The sequence below is a fragment of the Rhinolophus hipposideros genome, assembly GCF_964194185.1.
Source record: "Rhinolophus hipposideros genome assembly, chromosome: 23".
In the NCBI taxonomy this organism is placed as follows: Eukaryota; Metazoa; Chordata; class Mammalia; order Chiroptera; family Rhinolophidae; genus Rhinolophus; species Rhinolophus hipposideros.
In genome coordinates, this window is record NC_138069.1 from 11,044,535 (window position 1) to 11,070,890 (window position 26,356).

Below are 26,356 nucleotides of genomic sequence, written 5' to 3' on the forward strand. Positions count from 1 at the left end.
TGACAAGTATTGTACATAGATTTGTTAAGAATTCACCAATCTGTCAATCATTTTAGGGTCCATATAACATTCATAACAATATTTATAACCAGAAGCTGAACTGACTGATAAATACATTAGTTTGTTAAGCTCTACCTGAAAACATGCTGTTTTATTAAATCAAAAACCAAAAAACTGAAATTTCAAGTTACATGGTTTTACAGTCACGTCTCATGGAAGTAGCACAGACTTCCTTTCTTGCAGACAAGTTAATATGCAGAGCCACTAGCAATCGGAGAAATTGTACTATTGGGACTACAAATAAATCAGGAAATTCACCTGAAGAATGCCAAGGAGTTACCAGAGATTATGTAGTGACCTTGATTTTTATTTTTATTTACCTAGAGTTCTACAAATTCTAAGATTTATGAACTGATGTATCTTTTAAACAAACAGCACCAGTTGCCCACGGATACAATTAAAATCTGACTTTCTCAGTTCTTAGTTCGCAAGTTTATTATGAAAAACACTGCAGTGCTCTTGTGCAGTAACATCATCTTACAGGAGGGGGAGAAAAACAGTTCTGTTCAAAACAACTCACCAGGTTCTGACAATAACAAAGAACAACATGAGGCTGAGATTTGAGAAGGGAAATAAACTGAGTGCAGACAAATCATACAATTAAATTAAACGGTATCCCTGAAAATAAACAGAAGGGTTGATTTCCAAACTCACAAGTAGAGGGGAGGCCTTGGTACTTAGTTTTAAAAATGTTCATTAAGCTCCAATGATTGTTTGCTGCTATCCTTATCTACAGTCATGCTGAGTAAAGCTATAGCTAAATGGAAGTTAAATTGTATTCACGAGGTGTTAATGTTTACATCTTATTATCTGCAGTCTCTCAGAGAAAGCAAAAGTAACTATAAATAGCGCTATGCCAGAAACTGGTTTCTTGACCAACAATGTCGCTTCAGCATGCAATGAACTGGTTCATTCTAAAGTGGTCACGGCTGTTGATGACAAGAGGCTTTGTATTTTTATATGGCACATCTTTTGGTCCGTGTGAAAACAAAGTTTTGAATGTTAACTATTCTCTGACACTCTGGAGTTACTGTTGCTCTTCCCATTTCCATTAGGATCAATATATGGTTCATGGCAATACTGTACAAGTTTAAAATTTCATTACAGGAAGTAGTCTGGGGTACGACGAGTAACATGTGGCTCGCCTCTGCGAGGTGCTGGGTCAAACTGCAAGCTGAAAAACAAGACAATTTTGTTGTTTATACTTTAAGACACCAATGCACTGATAATCAAAATCAAGAACATTAAGTCTTTCAAACTTTACACATTTTTTTCTGATCCAATTTCTGCTCGCTTCAATCTAACAGAACCTAATTATAACCTAACCATGCATTCATTTAACTGTAAGAGTCTTCTAGCTGCACTGCATGCCTCCTCAAAGAGCCAAGGCAATTTCAGCCAGAGAGGATACGCATTTACATAATGGGCTTCCTTCTAAGATCATTTAAAAGATGGGCTCTACTAAATAAATAAAACATGGGTTTAAAAGTTAAATAATTCATAGTAAGGCCTATGTATTACAAGTTTCTATTGATGCATTTCAAAAATACCACAGGTCTGTTGCAAAAGAAACTTAAAAAGCAAACTGGAATAGATTTAGCATGAGTTCTTAAACCTCCCATGAAAAATATATATTCAAGTAATGGCAACCAACTACTCAGGTATATATACTTACAAAGAGTATTTTAGAGTATCATCAAGTTCCATGATTGCAGCTTGGTTACCACAACGGTAACAATAGTTTGGAGCACTGAAAATTGTTACTACATTCCGGTCATGGCACCAGTTATATCCCTAGAAGGAAAAGGAGATAAAAATACATTTTTCTCCGATATTTGTTATTTACGTAAGTAAATGCACTCCATTCAAGAAAGGGAAAAAAGAAATCCCCTCTCTCCCTTCCAAAAGGCTTAAAAAGTATCAATGCTGGTTCTGGATGATTTAACCATTTTCTGTGTTCTGCACAACTTTAAAAATATACATGTATTTATTTTTCCCAAAATTATAAAACTTATGAAAAGAAAAGCCCTAAAAAAAAAAGCACCACTCACCAAAAAATTAACTGCTTCTTAAATATGTGGCCTTCTGTAAAGAGCAGTGTCTCATCAGCCTTTCTTACTGCACTGACCCTAAACATGACCCAAGAATGAGCGAGTGTATGGCCATTCCTAGTAGAGGCAGATAAATATGTCTACGAGTATTTATGAGCCCCAACAGCAACCTTATTAATTCTTTCCTCATCATAAGTGAAGGTCTCCAAGTTGGTCACTACCCAAGTACAGAGATGCCTCTAGGATTTCCAGAGTCATTTGCTCAGTCTATCTGAATGCATGCGTTACTTTTCATGTATTGCTCACAAGTCTTTTTCCTTACCTTTAGCAAAGTCAGACTTTAGGACCCTAATTTTATAAGTATGCTAAATGCGTGTTCTAAGAATTGAGCCATTTCCCCTTTTAAGTTTGTTCTTTCTAATCACCAGTAATCCCACCATCCAAAGGACCACTTAAAGTATTTTGGTTTATTTCTTCCCAATCTCTCCTCCACACACAACATGTTAAATATGAAATAACAAAACTGAGATCATAAAATCTTACATTCCCCCTCTCCTGCTCCCTGAATCTTACTTTCCCACTCTTAAATCCCAAGCAGTGTCTAGTCAGTATGAATCTCTGTCAGATTTATGGTGACAGAAGGAGACTAGACTTTAGGGGTGGTGAGCACACAATGCAATATACAGATGATGTATTTTAGAACTGTACACTTGAAACTTATATAATGTTAGTAACTAATGTCACCCCAACAAAAAGAATCTCTGAAAACATGTGAACTATGTATTTCATTGTGATCAAAAGCCTGAGATTTTCATTCCAGTGTGCACCGAGTGAAAAGGCTCAGGCTATCATGGCAAATACTGGAAGGAATACTTGGAATGTTCTCATTAGTTTAAAACTCCCTAATATCTTCCTTCACTAAGTTTACTTACAAAGCAAATCAGTTTTCAGAGAGAACGTACCTCCATCACCAGCTGGTGAGCTCTAGACACCAACGTGAGGCCATTGGCATGATTAAATGTCTCAGAAATATCTTGCCCAAAGGTGTAACCAGCTCCTCGAGGAGATATACCCCAACCACCACGGTCATCTGGATCTGACCACAGCAAGTCACACATTGGACCCTAAAAAGCAAGTTGAGTTTTTAACTGCCTCTTGCAAAAATGGTTAATACGTGATTTGTGTAATTCATCAAAAGTAGCACCCTACTAAGTCATACTTTTTAAGTGGTATTTGCTGAAAACGATAAAAGGTTTTGCAGTTAAAGTCAAATTATCTGTGTCAAATAAACTATTTCTAGTCATCTTTAAGAGGAAAAGCCTCCATCAATAAGCCCCCAAAGCCACAAACCCAAACTAATTAATCAGCCTACTGTATGCGAATGTCAGTGTTAAGCAGTCGTCTAGTCATTAAGGCAGAGGCTCTGAAGACAACAACATCCTATGTCCTAAGCCCAGTTCCACAACTGCTGTGATCGTGGCAGCTTCCCTCATGTTAGCTTCTTCTGAAGAATGGGGTCGACAAGAGTGCTCAGACCACAGGGGTCATTTTGAGAATTACAGAGAATATATATATAATGAACTAAGTTACAATTAAATTTTTCTCTAAGTTTTCTGACATTTTGTTTATTACCAAGTAAAAGTCAATACCTCATGGGGAACTTCTTGTAGGCGATCAAGTGCTCTGATGTGATCCAGTGTATCTATGGATGGTGAGAGGCCACCATGTAGACAGAAGATCTGAAAAGAGTGGTTTATAATGTTAACCTCACCTGAAAGAAACTTTAAAACATTCTGGACTAAGCTATAGGCAGCAGCACAAATTACTTGGCCCCACTCGTGTTTCTGAGTTCTATCATCACCAGGCTTGTCTCTGCAGGGTCTTTCTTCCAGCCCACTCTGAACTACTGAATATACACCCTTTCTTCCTGATAATCCATCACTATTACATGCAGACTTCACTTCAATCAGCTCCCCAAGAAAATGTTTCTCTGACCTCTCCCTCACCATAGACTATTACCTTCCTTCTCATAGGATTCTCTTGCAATTCCTTCTATGTACTCGTCTACCTGGACCGTAATTACATCCCCAGATGTATCTAGAAGCAGTATGAGAGGATGGATGGGTTACATCTTCCATCCCCGTGGTCCAAACAGAGTTCAGAGCCTGATACTTCAAAAAGGCCCAAAAGGGATGTGAGTGTGGAAAAATAAGTTACTGGTACTTAAATGTTAAGAAAGCAGAATATTAAAAATAATCAGCAATGTAAGTTTTAAAAGGACCTACATACCTGCCCATCCACCAAAGCAGTGAGAGGAAGATAATCAAAAAGATCTGTAAAATATTTCCAAACATTTGCATTTCCATATTTCCTTAAACACTCATCATAGAAACCATATACTTGTGTGATCTGTCTGCTCTCATGATTTCCTCGAAGAATGGTGATACGTTCACGGTAACGAACCTGAAAAGAGCAAAATAAAAAACATGAAATGATGGCTCCTTTAAAAACCAAATGACAATTCAACAGACTCTCTACAGGGAAATTCAGAGTTCTAATTTTGTTGAAAAAAAAAAATACCATACTCCCACATCACATCGAACTGAAACCACACATCTATGGACATTTGTCCATGGGGTATCAGTCAACTCCATCTCGACTAAAATCAAACTCCTGCTACAACCAACTTTATATCAAGCATAATTATCAGCTATAAAACTCCACTCATGAATTTCTTTTCAGTTCAGTGATTTTTGGTAAATTTAGTTGTACAACAATCATCGCCATCCAGTTTTAGAACCTTTCCATTACCCCCAAAGATCCTTCATGCTTACCTGCACCTCCCACTGCCAGCAACCACTGATTTACTTTCTATTAAGATTTGCTTTTTCTAGAAATGTCATATAAATGGGATCATACAACATGTAGTCTTTTGTGCCTGGCTTCTTTCAATTCGCAGAATATTGTCGAGGCTCATCTGTATATGAACGAGTGGTTGTGTCCTTTTAATCACTGCAGTGTTCCTTTGTCTGGCTATACCACCTTTTGTTTCTTTACTCACTCACCAGTGGGATGAACATTTGGATTGCTTGCAGCCTGGGGCTGTTATACATAATATTACTATATCATCTGCATGTAAGTTTTTGTATGAACATATGCTTTTATTTCTCTTGGGTAGATTCCTATTTGAGTTTAACTGCTGGATCATATGGTAGGAACATGTCTAACTTTTTGAGAAACTGTTTTTCAAAGTGGCTGGACCATTTTACATACCCATCAACAATGTATGAAGGTTCTAATCTCTCCACAAATTCACTAACACTGGTATTATCAGCCTTATTGATGACAGCCATTCTAATGGGTGTGATTGTTACTTTAATTTGCATTTCCCTGATGATTAGTGATTTTGAGCAACTTTTCATTTCGTGTGCTTACTGATCATCTCTTTTTGGGTGAAATATCCAAATGTGTTGTCTATTTAAAAATTATCTGTCATCTTAAGAATTATAAAAAAATTTTTAAAGAAATATATAATACAGTGCTTGGTTTGGGAGCACACACACTACCAGTGGAACAATACAAAGATTAGCATGGCCCCTGCGCAAGGATGACACGCAAATTCATGAAGTGTTCTGTGTTTTTTAAACTTAATATTAATTATATAAACGTCTAACCATTATGCTGTACACCTGAAACTAAAATATTGAATGTCAACTGTAATTGAAAAATAAAAATATATGCATATACTTTTTTCTTAGTAAGTTTTGAAGAAAAAAAAATCTTAATTCTGATGAAGTCCAATTTACTAACCTAATCCAAGGTTGCAAAGATATTCTCCTATGTTTTATTCTAGAATTTCATAGCTTTAGCTCTCATAGTTAGGCCTATGATTGATTTTATTCCATTTGTATGGTACGAGGTATCTAAGCTCATTTTTTGCAAATGGACATCCTACTCTTTCAGCACTATTTGCTGCACTCCGCCCCCCATATCACAGACTGGTGGCTTAAACAACAGAAATACATTTCCTCACATATCTAGAGGCCAGAAGTCCAAAATCAAGATGTTGGCAGGGCTGGTTTCTTCTGAAGGCCTCTCTCCTTGGCTAGTAAATGTCCATCTTCTCCACAAGTCTCCTCCTCATCTTCCCTCGGTATCTGTGTCCTAATCTCTTCTTATAAGGACAGCATTCATATTGGATTAGGGCTCCCCCTTAAGACCTCACGTTACCTTCAATTACCTCTTTAAAGGCCCTATCTCCAAATACATTTACATTCTGAGGTACTGGGAGTTAGGACTTCAATCTATGAAATCTGGGTGTATGTGTCTTGGGTGGGTGAGGGGCACAATTCAGCCCATCACCCCTCCAAACATGAATTCTTAAAAGTAACAGTCATTCCTCCTCTGAGCACCGGGATCCATCCCAGGCTGTAAGGCCAGGTCAGCTTACAAGGATGTTTTCATAATGTCTAGACTCACCGCAGAAGTTTTCCACCATTTAATCTAATTCCTTCATTTTACAGATGCAGAACAGTGACGTCCAAAAATGTTTTGTAGCACTTCACGATTCAGACTAGCAGCTTCATGAAGGCATACATTACATTAATTGCCTCAAATTCAGCTCTTGCCAAAACCACATCTCACTGTTTTCCAAATTAGAAGTCTCTGGCAGCCATTTTATCATTCTGCGTATTATTTAATAAAATTTTCTCCCCCCAAAGATAGTCAAACAATTTCTTTTAAGGGAAAGGCTGAAGCCTATCATCCTTAAAGTTATTTACTACTTTGTGTTTCACTTTCAGATCTTTGTACATTTTCCAAAGCTCCAACTGCTGTAAAGCAACTTGCTTTCTTTAATGATCATTTTTATTGTTCTAGATTATCATGTCATGTTAATCATGTCATGTTAATGGCTGCAGACTAGCCCAGAGATAAATTCTAATTTAGATATTCAGTTACTATTGAATATTTAGGTCAATTCCTTTTCTGAAATTAAAAATAACGCTATTTATGTTTTCATATAAGTAAAGCTCTTTTCCTCTTGAACTTCTTCCTCAGATTTTTAATTATAGGGTTACTATGTCAAAGGACAAAACATTCTGTCTGACATTTGGTATGTGCTGTTGCTTTAAACATTTCAAAAGTATCTAGAAATTATATTACCTCTCCACACCACAACTTATTGAATTAAAATTTTCTATTTGACCAGCCCTCTAACATTTTTTCAAATCTCAGTTTTTCAAAAGAGAACACTGAAGTGTTCTCTTCCTTAGAGAATAACCTTTTATTTTTATTCTGTACCATTCCCTTACTCAGAATGAAAACAGACCCATGATTTAGATGTCCCAAACCCAAATATGTATATTCCTAAATGTGCAGTTTTATTCTAAAACCTAACATTCAGATGGAAAAACATCACCAATTACTGTTAGAAAGAACATCCAAGAGGACTGTTTTACCCAGTTTAAAATGCCCAAAAATAAAATTGAAATTACCTTAAGAGCTACAAGCAGTGTAACTGTTTCAACTGAATAATATCCTCTGTCAACATAATCTCCCATAAACAAGTAGTTTGTGTCTGGTGATTTACCACCAATTCTAAACAGTTCCATGAGATCATGAAATTGCCCATGCACATCTCCACACACGGTGACTGGACATCGAACCTCTTGCACATTGGATTCTTTTGTCAGGATTTCTTTAGCCTACAGATGGAGAAAAAAATAAACCAATACATCTGCATTAAACAACATTAACAAAGATATGTTTATTTACACTTCATGCAGCTTGAAGGGCAGTCTCAGTATAAGATGATGCCATTAAAAGGGCAAGATACGGCAGGATTCTATTCCACTGCCTAATCTGATACCTAGGGAAAAAAACGTGTTATCAAGATGCGTAGCCCTGCTCCTCTCATCAGTATGAGGAGTTTTTAGGCCCATCATTTGCCATCGAAGTAAATGCTTAAGAGATTATTATTAGCAGCTATATAAGATCAACGAGAATGGAGCAAGACATCCGAGTACCTAGTTCTTAGCTTTAGAGTTCTAACTATAACGCTGGCACTCCAGAATTCCAGGCTACGAGGAGGTTTCTTAGTCCTGCTGGACTAAAATTAATTTTGGAGAACCTTAACATTTTATTTGTTAATATACTTTTTACAACTTTATACCTAAAGACAAACTTGTTTTACAATTGTGACTATTTAATATACATGGTTTTTATGCTAGTTTTAGAAAATTGTTTGGCAGCATATACAATCCCCCATATAATCACAAATTCAAACATTACTTTTAAGGGTAACCTTTCACTTAGTACTCTTTCATTCATTCAACACACATTTATTGATCATGTACCACATGCCAGAAACTGTAAAGAGCATTGGGAGGTTAATCATTCATTTGCTGAATACCTGAGTGATATTATGTGCCAGGCTCAGTGCTAGCCACTGGAGGTATAGTGAACAAGAAAGTTCATTCTGGACATGGTGGGGTGGTGGTGGGGGGGCCCACAAACAAGTAACCAAGTACAGGCTGAGTAACTGGCAGAGGCCACTTTAAATAAGATATCACAACAAACAAGACAGCCCATAAGCACACAGTAGAGGGGAGAGGCAGACAATAAAAACGATCATTAGAACAGAAAGGGCCAAGTGCTGAGACATGTTAGAGTAAGCAGCAGTGTTCCAGGATCACAATCCCTGGGACAGCTAGGGAAACTGTCCGAGGTCCAAAGAATGGGTGAGTTAGTCTCAGAAAGGGGATGGGAGTAGGAAATGGAAGGAGGTCCAGTAGAGGCAGATGCAATTATGTGTATAAGTCCCAGGAGTTAAGAGGAAAAGGTTAACATAGCTGAAGTATAACGTGCCAGAGCAGAGGGTGGACTGGGGTAGGAGTAGAGTGCCCAACTACCCTGGTTTTAGCACTGAAAAGTCTGCTTCCCAGGAGATGCCTCAGTTGTACCCAGGCAAACCACGACATTTGGTCACCCACGTATGAATGTAGGGGGAGAACTGGAGCATGGAAATAGACTGAAGAACAAGTCTAATGGAAGTGCTATTAGAACACGAATCCACAGGCAAAACATTTGACGAGTGAATCCAGAATTTCGGCGGCAGGGCTAGGGATGTGGACATCTGAGAGATGGAGTGGAGCTTAAGGCCACTAGTATTCAGAGGCCAATCCACAGACAAGTCTCACCCAGGTGCCTTCCAACACATCCCTCTGCTTCCATCTTTTTGGCCACCACCCTGGTCCCAGTCATGATCCTGTCACCTAGGTGACCGTGCTGGCCTCCACACGTGCTCCTGTTCCATTTTCCTGCCTGTTTTCCATGCCACAAAGTTACAACTTAGAAAAGGCTCACCAGATTCACTGTATTCGCCACTGCATACACAGCACCTTGCTGTGAACACTACCTAGGTGTAGGAGGCACTTAATATATAAACAGGTAACAGCAGTACGGGAAGATGCCTGGGTATTTAGGCAGAGGACAGAAGCCTGAAAACCGGAATTTTATCCTTGAGCAGAGGGAGGCAGCGTCCTTCCATAGGGGAGGGCTATTAGAGAAGGTACATAATTTCCTCAGGGAGAGCCTGATGTCAGTTAAGCCGTGAAGGTCAAATAAATTTGTTCTGAGAATGGGTTAGAGGTATTTACTTCATATATTCAACATTGACTGAGTACCCCTTCTATGTGCGACAGTCATTCCTTCTCTGAGCACCGGGATCCATTATGGAATAGTGTTTCAGAATGTACAGTGGGAGACTAGGTCAGAGGAAGGCAAACTACAATATGGGGGTAAAAGGAACAGAACCGTTGCTAACGAGCTTTTTGCTCATTGTATTTTGAGTGACAACCAAGTATGGCAAGGTTTAAGGCAGTGGTATGCAACCTTAGCCACACATTAAAATTCACTTGGGAAACTCTTTTTAAAAATCCAGAAGCCCAAATATATGGTGATGGAAGAACTCTGGGTGGTGAACACACAATGGTATTTATAGATGATGTAATACAGAATCGTACACCTGAAATCTATGTAATTTTACTAACAACTGTCACCCCAGTTAAAAAGAAAAATCCAGAAGCCCTGGCTAACTCCTCTCCCAATTAAGTAAGAATCTCCAGTGGCAGATTCCAAACATCAATAATTTTAAGTCTCCCCTCGCCATCTCACACTGGTGCTTTCAGCAGCGGCCAATTTTAAGAACCCTATTTCAAGTCTCCAAACATTTGAGGAATCTATTTCAGTACTCAGCAAACACTGACATCCAAAATTAATTAGTTTGATCTAACATTTTTAAATGTAGAAAAAAATCCACTGTCTTAAAGAGGTGTTTAAGAAATACATATAACTCATGTCTCTAGTTTAATTCTAGCTTCCTCTGATTTATTACTAATAAAAAGCAGATGTTCGCTAGGCATATTCTATTACTAACCCTGTTTGGCACTGAACACCATATCGAGTGTTTTTAGCATCTACTACATACATACTAACGAAATAGCTGTGAATGTAATAAGCCCTACTTCAAAGAAATTTGCAAGTTATTCAGTAGTTTTAAAAGGACAATGACATTAAGAAAACAGATAATCACATACCATGTAAATCTTGCCATGATATCACATTTAATTCTATCAGAAGTTAAAATTCAAGGTACACTGCCATTTGCCTACCACCAGGCTCTACATGAATGATAAAAAGATGCCATTCACAACTGCCTGTAGTTCCTTTTACAATCTACTCAAAATTTCTATTCAAATTATGTACGGGGAAATTAAGCTTAAATGCTACTTGCCTCTTTTATTTCAATTTAGACAAATCACAGTAGTAAATACTGTATCTTTAATTTAATTAGCATTTATTTGATGTTGAATTTACTCCGGGCCATAAGTTTTTGTTTCTTCAGTTTCTTCTGGGAGATCTTTTTCTTCTCTGAGCAACCTCCCCTCCTGGCTTAGGAACAATTTGTTCTTTTTCAAGGAGGATCATCAGTGTGGCAGGGGGAGCTGTGTGTGGGTTAACCCGCCCGCCCGTGAGCTGTGTAAGTTCTGCACTGCATCTTGGGAGCTTTGTTCATCTGGCTGTGCTCAGTGACCAGAGAGTCTACATCTAAACCCTTAGGTTGAGCATTACTCTCTGCATTTATAAGTATGTGCATGAAAAATTCTGCACTCTTTTTGGGCCACCGACCCTGCGTCCAACCCCCCTGTTTGGCCTGTGCACACCTCCCAACTCCACCCTTGTAACAACGGAATGGCACACATTGCTTCTGTAACGTGACATCCCTTAAATACCTGGTGGCTTCTCAGATATGCATCTCCTTGATGGCCTGGGCAGTTTCATGAGTGTTCTTAATTAAAATGAACCCGTAGATGTGAACCTTTCAATTTACATGATTTTGGTGCGGTTCTCTGGGTCAAGCGAATAGCGAACCATTTTCAGAGGTCACCTCAGGCCGCTTTAGGGAAGAGCTAAATTTTATTTTAAAAACTATACATGTCATAGAGACACATTCTTGTAAAGAATTTTTAGTAGCAGATAAAACTAAAGGTATCCTTGGCCACTCTCCACAATCCCACTCCCCCACTTGGGCAAAGTAACCACCAATCGCATTCTGATGTATATACCCTTTCAAAACCGTTTATCCCTCTTTTAGCACTTTCAGATGTGAGGGGGAGAACAGCCTCAGGACTTTCCTCTGGAAAAGAGGTTGACCTCACCTCCCTCACAAGTGGGAAGGGAAATACAGAGCGCAACACCGGACACCTTTCATGAGCGCTGTGTGCCAAACCCAGTGATGAGGGCTTTAAAAAAAAAAAAAAAAACCTTGTTTATACATTTTAACATATTATATGTCTACAGACACTAAGTTTTCCTTTGCATATTTAAACTAGAAACAATATTGTTCAGCAGCCTGCTCTTCCTCCTAACAATATATATCTTGGAGTTCATAATGCATACTTCTAGACCTGCTTAATTTCTCCTACTGGATGTAGAGTATTCCCTAAAAGATTATAATGCTTAGGGGAGGGGTGGGGGGGAGACTGCAATGTATATCCTAGTATTTACTCCTTTGTGTACATATGCTGGCATGTCTTCTGAAAGAAGGTACTATGAAGTGAACACGTTAGTGTATCTAGTAGTTTGCACTTTATGATGACACTACCAAATCGTCCTCCAAAAGGGAAAGGTCACTGTATTTATAAAGTAAACATTTTAAACTTCTAAACCAGGAAAGCCAAAGCTCACTCTTCATTTCCTACCAAATTTCAGACCAGACTAATTATAATTAAATCCTGGGGAAAACAATAGCACTATCGGATGCAATGAAACATATTTTAACAACAAAAAATTCAAGCTTACAAAGAATGAGTTTAAAATATACTTTTTAGGATTTTTTTTTGGTCTCAATTTACCAGCTCTGAGATAATCACTATACCAAAACATACCATCACCGAACCCCTGAACAATAAAGGCTGCAGATGTCCTTACTAAAGATTATTTTACAATCAGAAAAACTAATCATAGAAAAAGAGGTCTGAGAAAAGCAGTGCTATCACAAAAGTCAGGCCTTGTTAAGTCCCAGAAGCACCCAAAAGAACCCTGAAATGGGTCACCTAATGGGACCAACAATGAGTCACCTTTAGAGCCTCCAGGCTTTCATCAATCATCCGTTTCAAAGGTAGCTAGCTATACAACTTCAACTCTCTGGTTTAACACTTAAAGTGAATGGTTGAACCAGACTTTCAAGGAAACTTAAGATTAGAGATTTTTTTTTTTAATAACTACCTTTTCACTCTCTGGTATTCTGACTGCTGTAATTTAAAGCCGCATGTCACCAGAATCATGCACAGAAGCAAAAGCAGAGCACACACACCCCAAACTTTTTTTGCTTCCCCTAAAACATTTTCCAAGCCTTCAAATGTCTCAGCTAATATAATTAACATTTGAAAAAAAATTAAGATCAAGTTTTTAAAAACATCAATTTATTAAATTTATTGGAACCCTACTGAAATTCACTCCAATGGTAAAGACTAAATGAATGAATTAAAGGAAAAAACACGTGATATAAAACTTCCTAGAACAAGGTTAACACAAATAGCCTATTCCCTTAATAAAAGCTTATTGCAAGTAACTAACCATGGGAAGTTAAAAGTTTACATCATCCTAAAACCCAAACCATTTGGAGAATTACTTGAAGGAAAGCAACCTTTAGGGACACTAACTTATTATCAAGTCCTCTCAGCAGTCTATGTTCGAATGCAGTAATCTCACTTTACTTTCCAACCTACTATAAAATAATCAGGTACAAGGTGAACAATTTATATAAACCTACTTAACATCCTTAGACATACACCGTCCATAACCACCATAAACGTGAAATTACAAACGGAGCAGACTTAAGTTAAACCTCATAGATCATCCAAGCCAAGAGTTTTCAAGAAGAAAAACATGAACCGACGACAGAATCACCAACCACTTATAATTTCCTTAAGAGTACGAAATAGCAGTATGATTTCTATTTAACCTGTATCATAGAAAAAAGACATGCAACACATTTCCGCATTTTTATTACCATGTTTCCCCAAAAATAAGACCTAGACAGACAATCAGCTCTAATGTGTCTTTTGGAGCAAAAATTAATATAGGACCTAGTCTTATTTTACTATAACATAAGACCTGGTCTTATTTTACTACAAGACCGGGTCTTGTATTAATTTTTGCTCCAAAAGACACATTAGAGCTGTTTGTCTGGCTAGGTCTTATTTTCAGGGAAACATGATAAATCAAGCAAATATTTTAAAATACAATTCTTTTTATAAAAAGAAAAACATTAAAATGTTGTTTATTTCAATAGTGAAACTGTAAAAATATGGCTGTCTTAATCCTACCGCACACACAAAAAATGGACAAAAAATACTCTCATTTATTCATTTTTATCCACACAGACCTCATGCTTACAATTGGTCAACATCTCATTTTGTGCCCTAACATTTCATTCACTAACCCAATTTCCTATAGCATTATAGTGATCGTTGTAAACTACTGTATAATAATACCCTCTGAAAAGATCTATGATGTATTGTTCAATTAAATGATTTCCTTTCAGAAAATTTTCAACTGTAGGATTGATTACACTATGAACATTTTTTAGTTTCATATGTACTATAAAACTGGGTTATACTTTTACAGTTACTGCTGGAATGTGAAAGAGCTGATGCATCCTAAGCAGTAAACCAGCGTCCGTTTGTTTGCTTTGCCCTTAGTTCCACCGCTCCAAACCTACCCCAAGGACCCTGAATCTGTCCACCCTGGGCAAAGCGAGACCTTCCAGCTGGGTACCTCCTGCCCCATTTGGGCCACTTTGCACCTCCTAACAACCTTAGCATGAGGTCTTCTTTTAAGCAACTGCCTTATGCAGCCAACGGGCTGAGTCTGACCATTTCTGGCGTGGACTTGCTGCACCCTCGGTGGGCGACCTTGGATATGGTTTAAGAATCGAAGAGCTGGGGTGGCCGGATGGCTCAGTTGGTTAGAGCGCGATCTGTCAAGAACAGGGCTGCCGGTTCAATTCCCGCATGGGATGGTGGGCTGTGCCCCCTGCAACTAAGATTGAAAATGGCAACTGGACTTGGAGCTGATGGGCCCTGGAGAACACACTGTCCCCCGATATCTCCCCCCAAAAAAGAGAAAAGAATCGAAGAGCTAAGTGCCAACAGCAGCAGCAAAAAAATGGAGGTCAAAATAAAGTGGGATCTGCCAAAAAGACATCTCCAGCTCAGGAAGTGAGTTCAGAGAGTGGAACAAGCGAGCACTCCCCCCAGCACCTCAGTCCCAGCTATTTCCAGCAGCAGCACTCCTGTGTCTGTCTGGATGGAGTCCAGCTTCCATCTCCCCACTATCATCCCTGGTCTACCTCCTCTTCCTACATACAGAGGTCCTATGCCATGACCTATACTCAGGCTTCAGGTTATAGTCAAGGATCTGCTGGCTCAGCTTCCTACTTTAGGGGCATGGACTGTAAATCTTATTTGACCTCTATGTATCAGCTTCCTGAACCCCGGAGCTAGTCCCCAGCTACTCTTTCCACCTAGGAATATAGAGCCTCAGTTTTAAACAGGCATTGGTTAAAAAAGTTAGATGGGACGATGCTGACTCGTCTTCTGATCAATGTTCCAGGAAGTATAGAAGGGAAAATGAAGGTCGTATTTAGAGGCGCCCACCAACCTGAAATGGACAAACCCATCTACTTGCGATCCTGTTACAGTTTTAGATCATTGGTTTTCCTGATTCCCAAAGTGATCAACAGCATTCTAGCCACGTGCAACCAGAACACCACCAAAAATAAGTAAAAACTAAATTGTGAGGGAAAGTAGGGAATGGCAAGCAGAGGTGTTCCAATGTTTTAGCCAATCCTTGGTTGAATCTTAGGAATGGACAGTGTCTAAAGCTCACTCACATTCCAGGACCAACTGCTGGTTGGCACCGAACAACTCTTCAGGGCTGTGTGAACTGTGCGACTGATTGTCCTAGACGCACCACTTTATTTAAAAAATGTTCATAAGGAGTCAGTATGTAGTGTAAGAGACAATCAGTGTGTCTTACATAAAAATGGTACATCTGTGGTTTTTAATCTGTACTACACTTCAAAACTCTGATCTCCTGTTATTGTATGCAACTTTGAACACCTCTGCAGGGGTTCTTCTGTGATTAAGTAGGTTGTAATCATAAGCAAATTCAGAGCTACTGAGTACTTATACAAAAAGATTACCTTTGGCTGGAGGTGAGCTTCACCCAAACTATAATAAAAATGTCTGTTGGACAAGGAGAGTGAGAGAAAAGACACAAAAGGACACTAACTCATTTGTAATTTACTGCCAGTATACCTAGCAGTAAAGAGACATTGGTCAATTGCTCTGACCCTGATGAATTTATAAACTGGGATCATTTTTGTTTATGCTTACAGATGTCAACCGGAAAAGTTATACATGCACAAACCTTTTCTTCCAGGATTTGGCAGGTATGTATAATTATATTAAAATAGTTCTAAAACACACGCGCGTGCGCACACACACGGTCATTCACAACTTGTTATGCAGTAATAAATGGAAGAACGTACCCATTCTCAGCTGTTTGAAATATAAAAAATTAACTTCTAATTTAATGGGCACTTTTCATCTTGGAGTTTAAACTTGTTATTTCATGTTTATTTACTACCACTTCTTTCCCCTTTTATATAAATTGTCCACACATGGTCTTTGAGTATTTACAGAGTTGAATAATGTTCTTATGTATTTTTCTATTAAAAATCTGCTGATTAATTCTAGTATTCATTGGAATGCTAGTTCAAGTAAATTTAACATTTCATATTCCAGTCATAGTTGAGCACATCTACCAATATAGCCATACAGACATAAAAGCTGAAAAAAATGCAATTTTTGAATTTTACTTTTCAATTTAAACAGAATCGAAGACTTAAAAACTTAAAAAGCAAAATAAGAACGTTTTTTCAATATCCTAAGAGAATTTTGTTTGTTTCATAATGCTTTTAGAGAGATAACAGGTTTGATTTTCATAACTGCAAAAAAATATTAAAATTCATGATAAATTTGTGTACATAGCTAGATTTTTATTTTGGTATGAGACATAAAGCAGGACATATTACTGGCCCTGGAAGTAAGTGAATCTTGAATTAATTACCTTCAAAATCAAACCTTTCTTCATATTACTTGTCTTTCATTAATTATATACTGAATATACTCTATATATTCTAATAGCTTATAAAACAACTCGGTCTTTTTAAAATTAAAATCTGTATAATTATACTTCAAATAATCATCTTCACTTCTGACCAAAATGAAAATAACCATTTTCTTTAAAGTCCTATGTCTCACCTGCAACACACTGGCCTCAATCTTTACTAACCAATCATGTGCACGAATTAAACATTCTCAATCATTCCTGCATAGGGGGAAAAAAGTTAATCTACTAAACTGAGAAATGTTGCTACTTACATACCATTTCTCCGAAAATAAGACCTAGCCGGATGTGCCTACTGGGGCAAAAATTAATGTAAGACCCGGTCTTATATTGTATTATATTATATAATACCTGGTCTTACAGTAAAATAAGACTGGGTCTTACATTAATTTTTGCTCCAAAAGACAGACGCATTAGAGCTGATGGTCCAGCTAGGTCTTATTTTCAGGAAAACACTGTAGTTTAAAAATTTTCACAACAATTAATCATGAACTACATTCACCCACTATGGGTCTGTTTCCTCCCATATCTGTAATAGGTGACTTGGCTTAGGTCTTTAAGGTTCCTTCCGACATGAAAATTTTACTCTATCCTAAAGCATTTAAGCCTTTTTATTAAAAGTCAGAGCCACCCAACAAAACAGATGGTGGGCATTACTGCTAATGTCTACAGATGATGGGTGGCAGGGAAATACAATGCTACCGATCACCACAAGCGTTCTAAAACCTTTCCTATCTGGTGTTCAGAAGTTCAACCTCCTGACTAACGAATCCCTGCTATTAAAGTAAAAAATAAACTAGCAAATCCCGATGGTAATGCTATTTAAATAAAGCTAAATACTGAAAAAAACTAATAATGCATCTAATGGGGGCTTAATAAATTTTGGTTGAATGAATTCCAAAAACAAATGCAGTGTCACATAGTTAACAGCATTAATGACACTCCATAACCTTTGTCAACTACACTTTCGTATATGGCTGTGGCTGGATAAACTGTTTCCCAGAGGCACTCTAGAACAAAGGTTCTCAGCCTTCCTTCAGCCACCTCAACAACAGAAGGGTACAAATTCCAATCTTTAGTAGCAACTAAATGACTAAGGCAGAGGTGGGGACAACGAGTGCCACAGTCACTGGCCAGCTGGTCACATAGTTTAGATACACAAAACTGTCACTGCCTTGTTCATCCATTCTAAACCACAATACTATTATATAAGTAGGCAATAGTAACTTTGTATTGTGAAGAAATTAAGCAATTAACTTCAGATTGTTTATTTCCAGTTCTTTCAGATACCAGCCATTTACTGGCAGTCAGAACCCTCTCTACTTCAGCCCCTTCTACCACATCTGCTCCAGAAGCTGAAGGAAAAGCTGTTTAAAACAAAAAACAAAAACAAAGAAAATCTTTCCCCTTCCTAATTCTAGTCAAATTCAGACTTGCATTAAGAGAGTACAGGTGGAGACTTTTTTTGAACAAGGATGGTAATGAGAAATGAATAAAGAAAAAAAGTGAAAATAAGAGAAACAAAGTAGGAAAAAAAGTGGGGATGCCGCCACACAGAACTTTTCCTGCCTCCCCTGAGCACCCGTAAAAAGAATCCTGCCCACCATTACTTCAACGCAAGCCCAACATCCCCTGGGTTTCCCAGTGTACCTCCTCTAAACTAAACAAAGAATAATACTCCACAGGTAACTGACAAACATGACTTACAATGAAATAGGAAATAGGTGCTACCACAAAGAGGAACACTAGATCAGTGATGCAAACATTATCCCACAGGCTCCATTCCTTCTACAGCATTTCACCTTAGCCCTATTGCTAATATTTGCAGACACAGAACTCCTGACTCTGATAAGACAAAGGAAGAGTTAGGGGATCTGTGTACCTGAATAGGACTGTTCACCTTTTCAGTGTTTCCTCATAAGTCAACTCAAAACTCACTGTATTATTGCTTCATGCCTGGGAGATCACACAGGCACATAACTGTGGAAGCTATGAGTATAAAAAGAAAGGTATTTTACAAGCTGTAACAAACAATATAAATGTCAGTTATGCTTTATTAGAATATTTTAGAGCTCAGTCTTTGAATCGTGATTTCTGCTATCTGAGAATACGTACATAGAAAACAAACTGGGGTTTTCACCGCATTAATCTTATTTGAGGGGCAAATGTAGTTGGCCACATCCAAAATTGAAAAATAATTGTTTCCTCCTCCAGACAAAGTGAAATAACAGTATGTGACAGGAATAGGGAGCTTTCAAGTAATCAAAATAAAATGCTTTATTTTACAGAGCTGTTAATTCTACAAATCAGTTTGGTCTCAATTCACCTGCACGTTTCATTATTAACACTACCTCATAAAAGAGAAGTGGGTCTGAAGCAAGACTGGAACACTGGCCTTAGGATCCATAAGCCTAGGCAATCTCACTTTGGCCCCTGCAGTCAGTAACTTTACTTTTCTGAGCCTCTGGTTTCTATCTATAACTGAGGACATAACTGTCTCATAAACTAAGAGAACTATGCATGTGAAAGTATGATGAAAACAATATTCAGTATCATGCTTCCCTGCCAACTGGTCTCAATATTAAAATTACTTTTATGGAAATAAGCCAAACAACGGTTTAAATGAACACATATACAGACTCACAAAGATATATTACCCATTTCATATAGAAATTTATCCTTGGTCAAATATTTTGCTGCTCATCCAATTAGAGGGGTTTCTTTTTCCTTTTTCCATACTCATGTAACAAATGTTAAAACCAAGTGAAGACTTAATGGCTGCATTTTATTTATAGCGCTCGTAGAGCAATGGAAAACAGCATACCTAGTTAAAGAACTCCTTTGAAAAAAATCTGGCTATCAAACAACATTCTTCACAAGTTTGGTAAGACCTGAAAGCACAAAGCCAAAACGCATTATCTAAATTAAACTACTACTGAAGTCATATAATAAAAGACTGTTTACTGTAGTTAATAAGAAAGCAAGTTGTGGTCAGCCTGTTAGCTCAGTTGATTAGAGCGCAGTGCTCTTAACAAGGTTGCCGGTTCGATCCCCACATGGGCCACTGTCAGCTGCATCCTCCACAACTAGATTGAAACAACTCCTTGACTTGGAGCTGTTGGGTCCTGGAAAAACACACTTAAATAAATAAAAGTTAAAAAAAGAAAGTTGGCACTAATTTTTTCTTCCTATCTGTAGATGGAAACATACCGGTCCAGTTACAGAGTGTGGAACTGTGCCTGAGACAAAACTGCTTTCACTTAACCACGATTTTTAAACAATCAACAAATTATGATCCTCAAAACGACACAGTATACTGCTCACACACACAACAACCTTGCCTTTGACAGAAACCTTAAGCACATCTGGGGGAGGGGAGGCTTGACTAGTTGATAACATAAAAACCATGTTCACCCTTATCTGTAAGTACATACTTGGATTCTCTGCATTTTGAACATGTACCTGTTAATTGTTGATGAACCACCATAGTAGTGGCCTCTGCATTTTTTAATCACAATGACCTCTTCTGCTTCAATCATTACTGTTTAAACATTTCATTCAGATCAGGCATTTTCAGGTATACAGAAGGAAGGCTTTAACATCGTCATTCTTTCTCATAATCAAAGAAATTATCAATTATTATCAAATAGCTATTTCCAACCAGTATCTTCTTTTAAAAAAGAAAGAACTATTGTACTAATGAAAAATAATTTTCCATCGAGATTTTCAAAATATGTAGCTTTCACCAGATGTGTTACTGAACATACAAATATTAACACAGTGAAAAGCGAACTTTTGTTTTACTAGAAAGACTTGTAGAAAAGATAATTTCAAGTTACGTATGCTAACTCATCCTGCATACCTAAAAAACTGCCTTCAAATTAATTTAGTTCGGAAGGTTAATAGCAAAAGTTGAAATATTCATATGGGTTAAAACCAGTATGAAGGCTGTGTGATATCCCCCCCAAAAGGATCCATTTCTTGGAAACCTAACTTCCAATCTCACTTCCACCTTTTTGGCTCTAAGAACTGAAATCCGGACACGCTAGCTTAACAACGGAGATCCAAGCATAAATTGATTAATCTCACTACATCTTAATTTTTCAAAGACGTGGAAAACAACGAACATTTTTACCAGATGCACCAAGCTTCAGCCAATCCAACTTAACATCCAGTATTATCTTCTGTAGTTTCCAACACAAACCCTCTATACTACTGTGGTCCATCTACTGCTCTCCAACTAGATTCAGACTCCTTGAGAAGATTATTCTGCGTTGCTTTCCATTCCCCTCATAAAAGTAAGCAATCTTGGATCTTCAGTATGTGCTCAATATTTAAACACAAAGTACAAATTTAAAATGGAATTGCATAATTTCAGATTAGAAGAGACCCTGGAACATCTGTTTTAACTCTATTATTATAGGCAAGAAAATGTGGACCAAGTGAAGTGGTTGCTCCAAGGTCAATTACCCTGTGGCAGAATCCTAGTGTACAGGTCGAACTGGCAGTCAGTCTTCCGATTACATCACTACAGCTCTTCCAATATTTTCTACACAAATGACTAGTCACCTGCCCAATGACCGACTCAAAGTCTTCACATAATGCACCTAAGACCTAATAACATACATTAAATAATTTTTTACAGCCTATTTCTGAACCTTTAAAATAAATACTATCCTCATTTGACACAAGAGAATGAAGGGTCAAGAAGCACAAGACTCAACATACTGCTACCATTAAAACGAAGCTTTAATAGGTCATGGGCCACCTCATCAACTAGGAGAGTTTTGTTCAGGCTTGGGATAAATAAATCCGAGTGTGCCTCACATTGCAATCCACAGTATAGTTTCCGAAAAAGCCTGTTTCAGGAGCATATACACCAAACTCGTGAACCTAATTTTCACGTCTAACCACAAACGACTCAGCATAGTTGCTAATAACTCTCTTTAGTAATACAAAACGCTAAGACGACATTCCACAATCCTGTACTAAAAAAATCAAATGCTTCCAGGTTAGTTTTGAAAAGGGAAATGAAAATGGACTTATTAAGTGGACTACAAGATTCCATTTTCAACACGTGAGATAAACTATTTAAACACTAAGCGCCAAGTCTGGGATACAGGAAAGGCTCAACCGACAGCTAGTATTAATGCTATCATTACTTAAAGCCACAAAAATACAAACGAGTAACTTTTCCAAGGAAGAGCCAGGACGCAAAATGTGCTGGTTTTGTTGCCTTTACAAAATAAATGGCAAAACGCCACGCTTAGAGAAGGGTTTCACACGACCCAACTGGAGTCAGCATACAAATCAGACTCAACCGACACTTGATTTCCAGTCCCCAGACTCCTTCTGTAGTAATGACTCACCAAATTCTCCATTTCTTCCAACTATGAAAAATAAGTTATCCTCCTCCCTGTATTTTACCATGACCTTCGTGTAGACATTAGATTAGGGGTTTATTTTTAAATCCTTAAGAAACACGCTTTTAAAACACAAGTCTCTGGAAAAGGCCGCTCGGTGCGTCTAGCCCACCCCCCAGGACAGCACTAACGCCGTGCGACCTTCGCACAGGCCCCGGGACCTGGCCTACAAGCCTGCGCTTGGGGGGGGGGGGTCCTCCAGATAGTTTCGGAGCTGAGAATCCGTCCTGAACACAAGTACGAGGCCTCAGCCACCGCACCGGAGAGTCCCCAACCGCATCCCCAGGCCGTGGAAGCCAGGTCCCCTTGCTCGGCGCTCAAAGCCGTCCCCAACCCCGGCACACAGGGTCCCAGTCCCCGCAGCCCCCCGCCCGACACCAGGCCCGGAGGCGCCGAAGCCCCGGAGTTGGGTGAACGGCGCCATTTTAGGCGGCAGTGGCGGCGACGACCAATCCCTGCGCGGGAGGCAGGGGGCGCCGGGTCGCCCGGGGAGCGCCGCGGGGCCGCACCAAGGCGGACGCGGGTCGGGGAGGCTCCGGGGCCCGCGCCGCGGCCTCCGCCATGTTGCGCCCTCCCCACGGCCGCCTCTTCCCCGGCGGGCTCAACCGCGGCAGCTCCCGCAGCCCAAGTGCAGCTCACCTTCTCGCAGAGGCTCTTGACCTGGGACTCGGAGAGCTGCTTGCACTCGTTCAGCTGCTCGATCCACTGGTCCAGCTCCTTGGTGAACACCTTCTCGTCCATGATGCCACCCGCCCGAACCGCCTGCCGCTCCGCGCTGCTCCCGCGCCGCCGCCCGCACACGGGCCACACGCACACGCCGCCGCCGGTTCCCGGGGTACTGGTGTGGCTCCTGGAGGTTGCTCGGCGTTAGCGCTCGCTTGTTTGCTCCCCCGCAGTGCTCGGCCACCGGCCGCTCCCCTCCTCCGCTCGCTCTAGCTCCGGAGCCCAGCTCTCTGTAATGGCGGCCGCCGGCGTGGTGACGTCACGCCCGGCGTCAGGAGGCGGCGGGGTGCGGAGGGGCAGCCGAGCGGCCGAACGAGCTGCGCAACTGCAGAGCCAACGCTAGTCGGCCGCCAGGCCGGAGTCGGGGCGGAACCCGGGGCCGGGACGCAGGCGCAATGGAGCCGGCTAGTAACAGGCACCTTGGGTGTTAGGGCGTGGTCCTCCTGCAGGGTGAGGGCCGGCGGGCAGGGCAGACCGAGTCCCCGCGAGCGCGGGGCTCGCAGCCCGGAACTGGGCTAATCCCAGAGCGCGGGGTCCTACGCGGTGTGGGCGCGAGCCTGGCGCCGGCGCAGTCCGGCCGGGAGCAGCGCTGCCAGCTGCCAGACCTTTCCCCAAAGGTGCTGCCCCTCGGCTCTTCCCCCGGCGGCTGCGGCCAGATCACGGAAACGAGAATTGCGACCCCACCATTCCTCCGTGGTGCAACAGCGCTGAACTTGCATAGGATTCTCGCATCTGTGACGGCAGGACAGGGCGCCGAGTGGTAGCCCAGTTGGATGCCACCTCCGTCTCTGGGTGGCACCTTGTAATTAGGTCACTAGTAGGCGGAGGAGCGTGTACCTGCGGGGGGAGTGCCGCACGTGCATCTGACTCCCGCGGCACACACCTGTCTCGGGCCTAGGTGTCCCGTCCGGCGCGACGGCAGGGCCCAGGCTGGGGCTTCTCTCTCGACCTTGGACCTCACCTAGCTTCCACACGCCTTTTGCAGCCTCGCCCGTTGTCGTCGTCCGCCACAGGTGTGCGCCCTCTTCCGAGTCCGGTTTCTCCTGGGAATGAGAGACACTCTCCCCGTCCCTAGACACACACACACACACACACACACACACACACACACACGCACACACGGCCCGCCCTAGTCTGCTTTCTAGCGGAAGGCCATAAGGAGATGGACGCGTGGGTCCTGACGGCGAGCGGGTGGTGTTAGAAACAGCTACGATCTGTGCTTTAACGTATACTTGGATACCTTGAGATCCGACTTTGATGTGACTATGAATCTCCTTGAGGTTTGCCATCTGTTTTCACATTCCATTGTTCCTGCACTCACAGAAATACCAGGGGTGCTTAAAAAGTGTATTCATGACTTGTCTTCATCTTTTGTTATTGGTATATATTGAATATTATAATTTTAATAGTTTTTTTTCTTTCTTAAAATGTGCATACATTTTTTTTTTGGCACCCTCTGTATTTGGCTCCGCAAAGGGCTAGCTATGTGCTAATCCCACGCCTAAGAGAGGAGTCCCTGCCCTGGTGGAACTTGTATTCTCCCAACAGTACTCTTAAAATGGTCTGCAGATAGAAGAGAGATTATGATGTCCACAGGATCTGAGAGAAGCTTTGCAAAGGACATTTAACCTAAAGCCCAAGGCAAGCGTTGACCCTGGTGTCCTGTCTTCCAGACTTCCTATCCCCAATAGCAGTGGACCATGTTCCACCTGGAGGACGGGGCTCACTGCAGCTCTTAAGGAGAAGGTCCTGGAGGCCCAGACCAACCAATGGAGGGACTGAAAATTTTCCGTCATCAAAGACGACCTGTCTGGCCAGGCTGACTGGCTTAGCCTTCCCAGGCTGCAAATTGCAATTCTGCTTTCCCTTCGTACCTCCCAGGAGTATGTATGCCCAAGAAAGTACCTTAGATCTACTCTCTAAAGGCTTATAATATACTTAATTTACTAGACTGGGAAGTGTTCTGTTAGCTGAAAATCTGGCCATGTTTTGTAGTTAGTGTCCCTAAATAATAGAGGAGTAAGAGTTAAGACCATATAGAATGAATGAGGAAAAAAGTCATCACTTGGTGCCCATGATTATAAAGCTACGTCCAGTGTGCTATCTTATTCTTCAGGTTGTCCTGTACCTTTGTGAGAACTGGTTCTGTCTCATAGGGCAAGAAGCAGACAGGCACTCAGAAAAGAGAAAGGACTTGCCCAAAGTAGTCATCAGGATTTAAAACTTGATATTCTCAAGTGCAAGATCTCAGCCTTGCTCACACAAGGATTGAAATATGGAATAGGGTCAATATGATTTCCTTTACCTGAGTTCTTTTATCTACAAAGGTGGAGGTGATGTGACTTTGGTATATTAAAAACTATTGAGCACCCTCTATGTGCTAAGATTATAATGAGTGGGTTTTTCCAAGGTGCTGTGAGCTCCTTGTTGCTAGCATTAATGTAGGTATTATTTATTTCCTCTTGATGCAGATTGCTTGGTTTACTACCATCACAAAATGGAGAGAAGACATAATTATATATACTTAAAACATCCTGCCAAATAATTAGATGCCATGACTTCTTAAGCAATGAATTCTAGGAAGCTCTTACTAGCATTCAAGCAGTGAAGTAATGCATACATGATTATAAACAATATAGAACTAAATCAGAATGTCTTTTCCTTTAGAAGAAATCTAGAATGTTTTCTGATTCTGTAGAACTCAAAACAGCTAATGGATCTGAAAATTCAGTGTGATTAGTCTGGTCTTGACTAATTGGACCTGACCGTCTCAATTCTAGAGCTGAGGAATACTTGGAACAAAAAGTTAAACAAAAAAAAATTTCCTTTTAATTTCTTGGCAAAAACCAGAGAGTGAATAAAGCAAATATGCTTTGAGAAAGAGTCTTTGCTCAGATGGCAAATTCAGTATACAGCAAGTCGACTATTGCCTATAACGTTCAAACATAGCTCTAAATAAAAATCATCTGATGGGGTGGGGTGGGAAGAAGATAACCTTGAGCAAATAACTTTATAATAGGAGCTCTAAGCCAACAGATTAAAATTAACATTAAATATAAAGAAGGAATGCGATGTATCTTATCAGCCATTCTCTTGGTCTTCTGTTAGGTTTATTTTGTTCCTTCCAGTTCCCTGAATTCTAAACTTACTGAGACAGAAGGGAGAGCTGTGTAGGTAAGAAGACGCTCTGGATTCAGATAGACCTGGTTTCAATTCTGGTTCTGCAACTGCCTCAGTGTGTGAAGTTTGGCAAGTTACCTAACTTTTCTGAGTCTCAGTTTTCTCATCTATACAGTGGGGATAATTGTAACAGCCAAATAATAGGATTCTTCTGAGAAT

At 40.1% G+C, this 26,356-nt stretch overlaps 1 protein-coding gene, 1 long non-coding RNA gene and 1 pseudogene across 3 annotated transcripts in view; 1 reads left to right on the plus strand and 2 right to left on the minus strand.

The window, feature by feature from the left end:
* LOC308491470 overlaps positions 1–20,012 on the plus strand; it is a 33,035-nt gene extending 13,023 nt beyond the window's left edge. The window contains exons 4-5 of the long non-coding RNA XR_013992357.1: positions 16,078–16,131; positions 18,149–20,012. This is a non-coding gene — a long non-coding RNA (uncharacterized lncRNA). The remainder of the gene's footprint in view (positions 1–16,077; positions 16,132–18,148) is intronic.
* Positions 131–24,189, minus strand: PPP2CA (protein phosphatase 2 catalytic subunit alpha). The gene is made up of 7 exons (XM_081035151.1): positions 22,934–24,189; positions 7,607–7,816; positions 4,401–4,574; positions 3,761–3,850; positions 3,074–3,235; positions 1,736–1,854; positions 131–1,234 (listed from the first exon to the last, which is right to left on the minus strand). The coding sequence occupies exons 1-7, from the start codon at positions 23,033–23,035 to the stop codon at positions 1,162–1,164; spliced, it is 930 nt and encodes a 309-aa protein (XP_080891277.1). The 5' UTR covers positions 23,036–24,189; the 3' UTR covers positions 131–1,161.
* Positions 10,969–11,546, minus strand: LOC308491942 (large ribosomal subunit protein uL22-like; annotated as a pseudogene). The gene has a single exon. The product of its transcript is annotated as a large ribosomal subunit protein uL22-like (transcript).
* Positions 24,190–26,356: the final 2,167 nt, after the last annotated feature.

What these genes read in the sequence shown, in the direction of transcription:
- PPP2CA (XM_081035151.1), bottom strand. Translation starts at nt 23,035, where the DNA reads ATGGACGAGAAGGTGTTCACCAAGGAGCTGGACCAGTGGATCGAGCAG. An exon ending in CTGCTTTGGTGGATGGGCAG is followed by an intron (nt 3,851 to 4,400) that starts GTATGTAGGTCC and finishes CACTCTTTTCAG; the next exon opens with ATCTTCTGTCTACATGGTGG. An exon ending in GATACTCTAAAATACTCTTT is followed by an intron (nt 1,235 to 1,735) that starts GTAAGTATATAT and finishes CTTGTTTTTCAG; the next exon opens with CTTGCAGTTTGACCCAGCAC.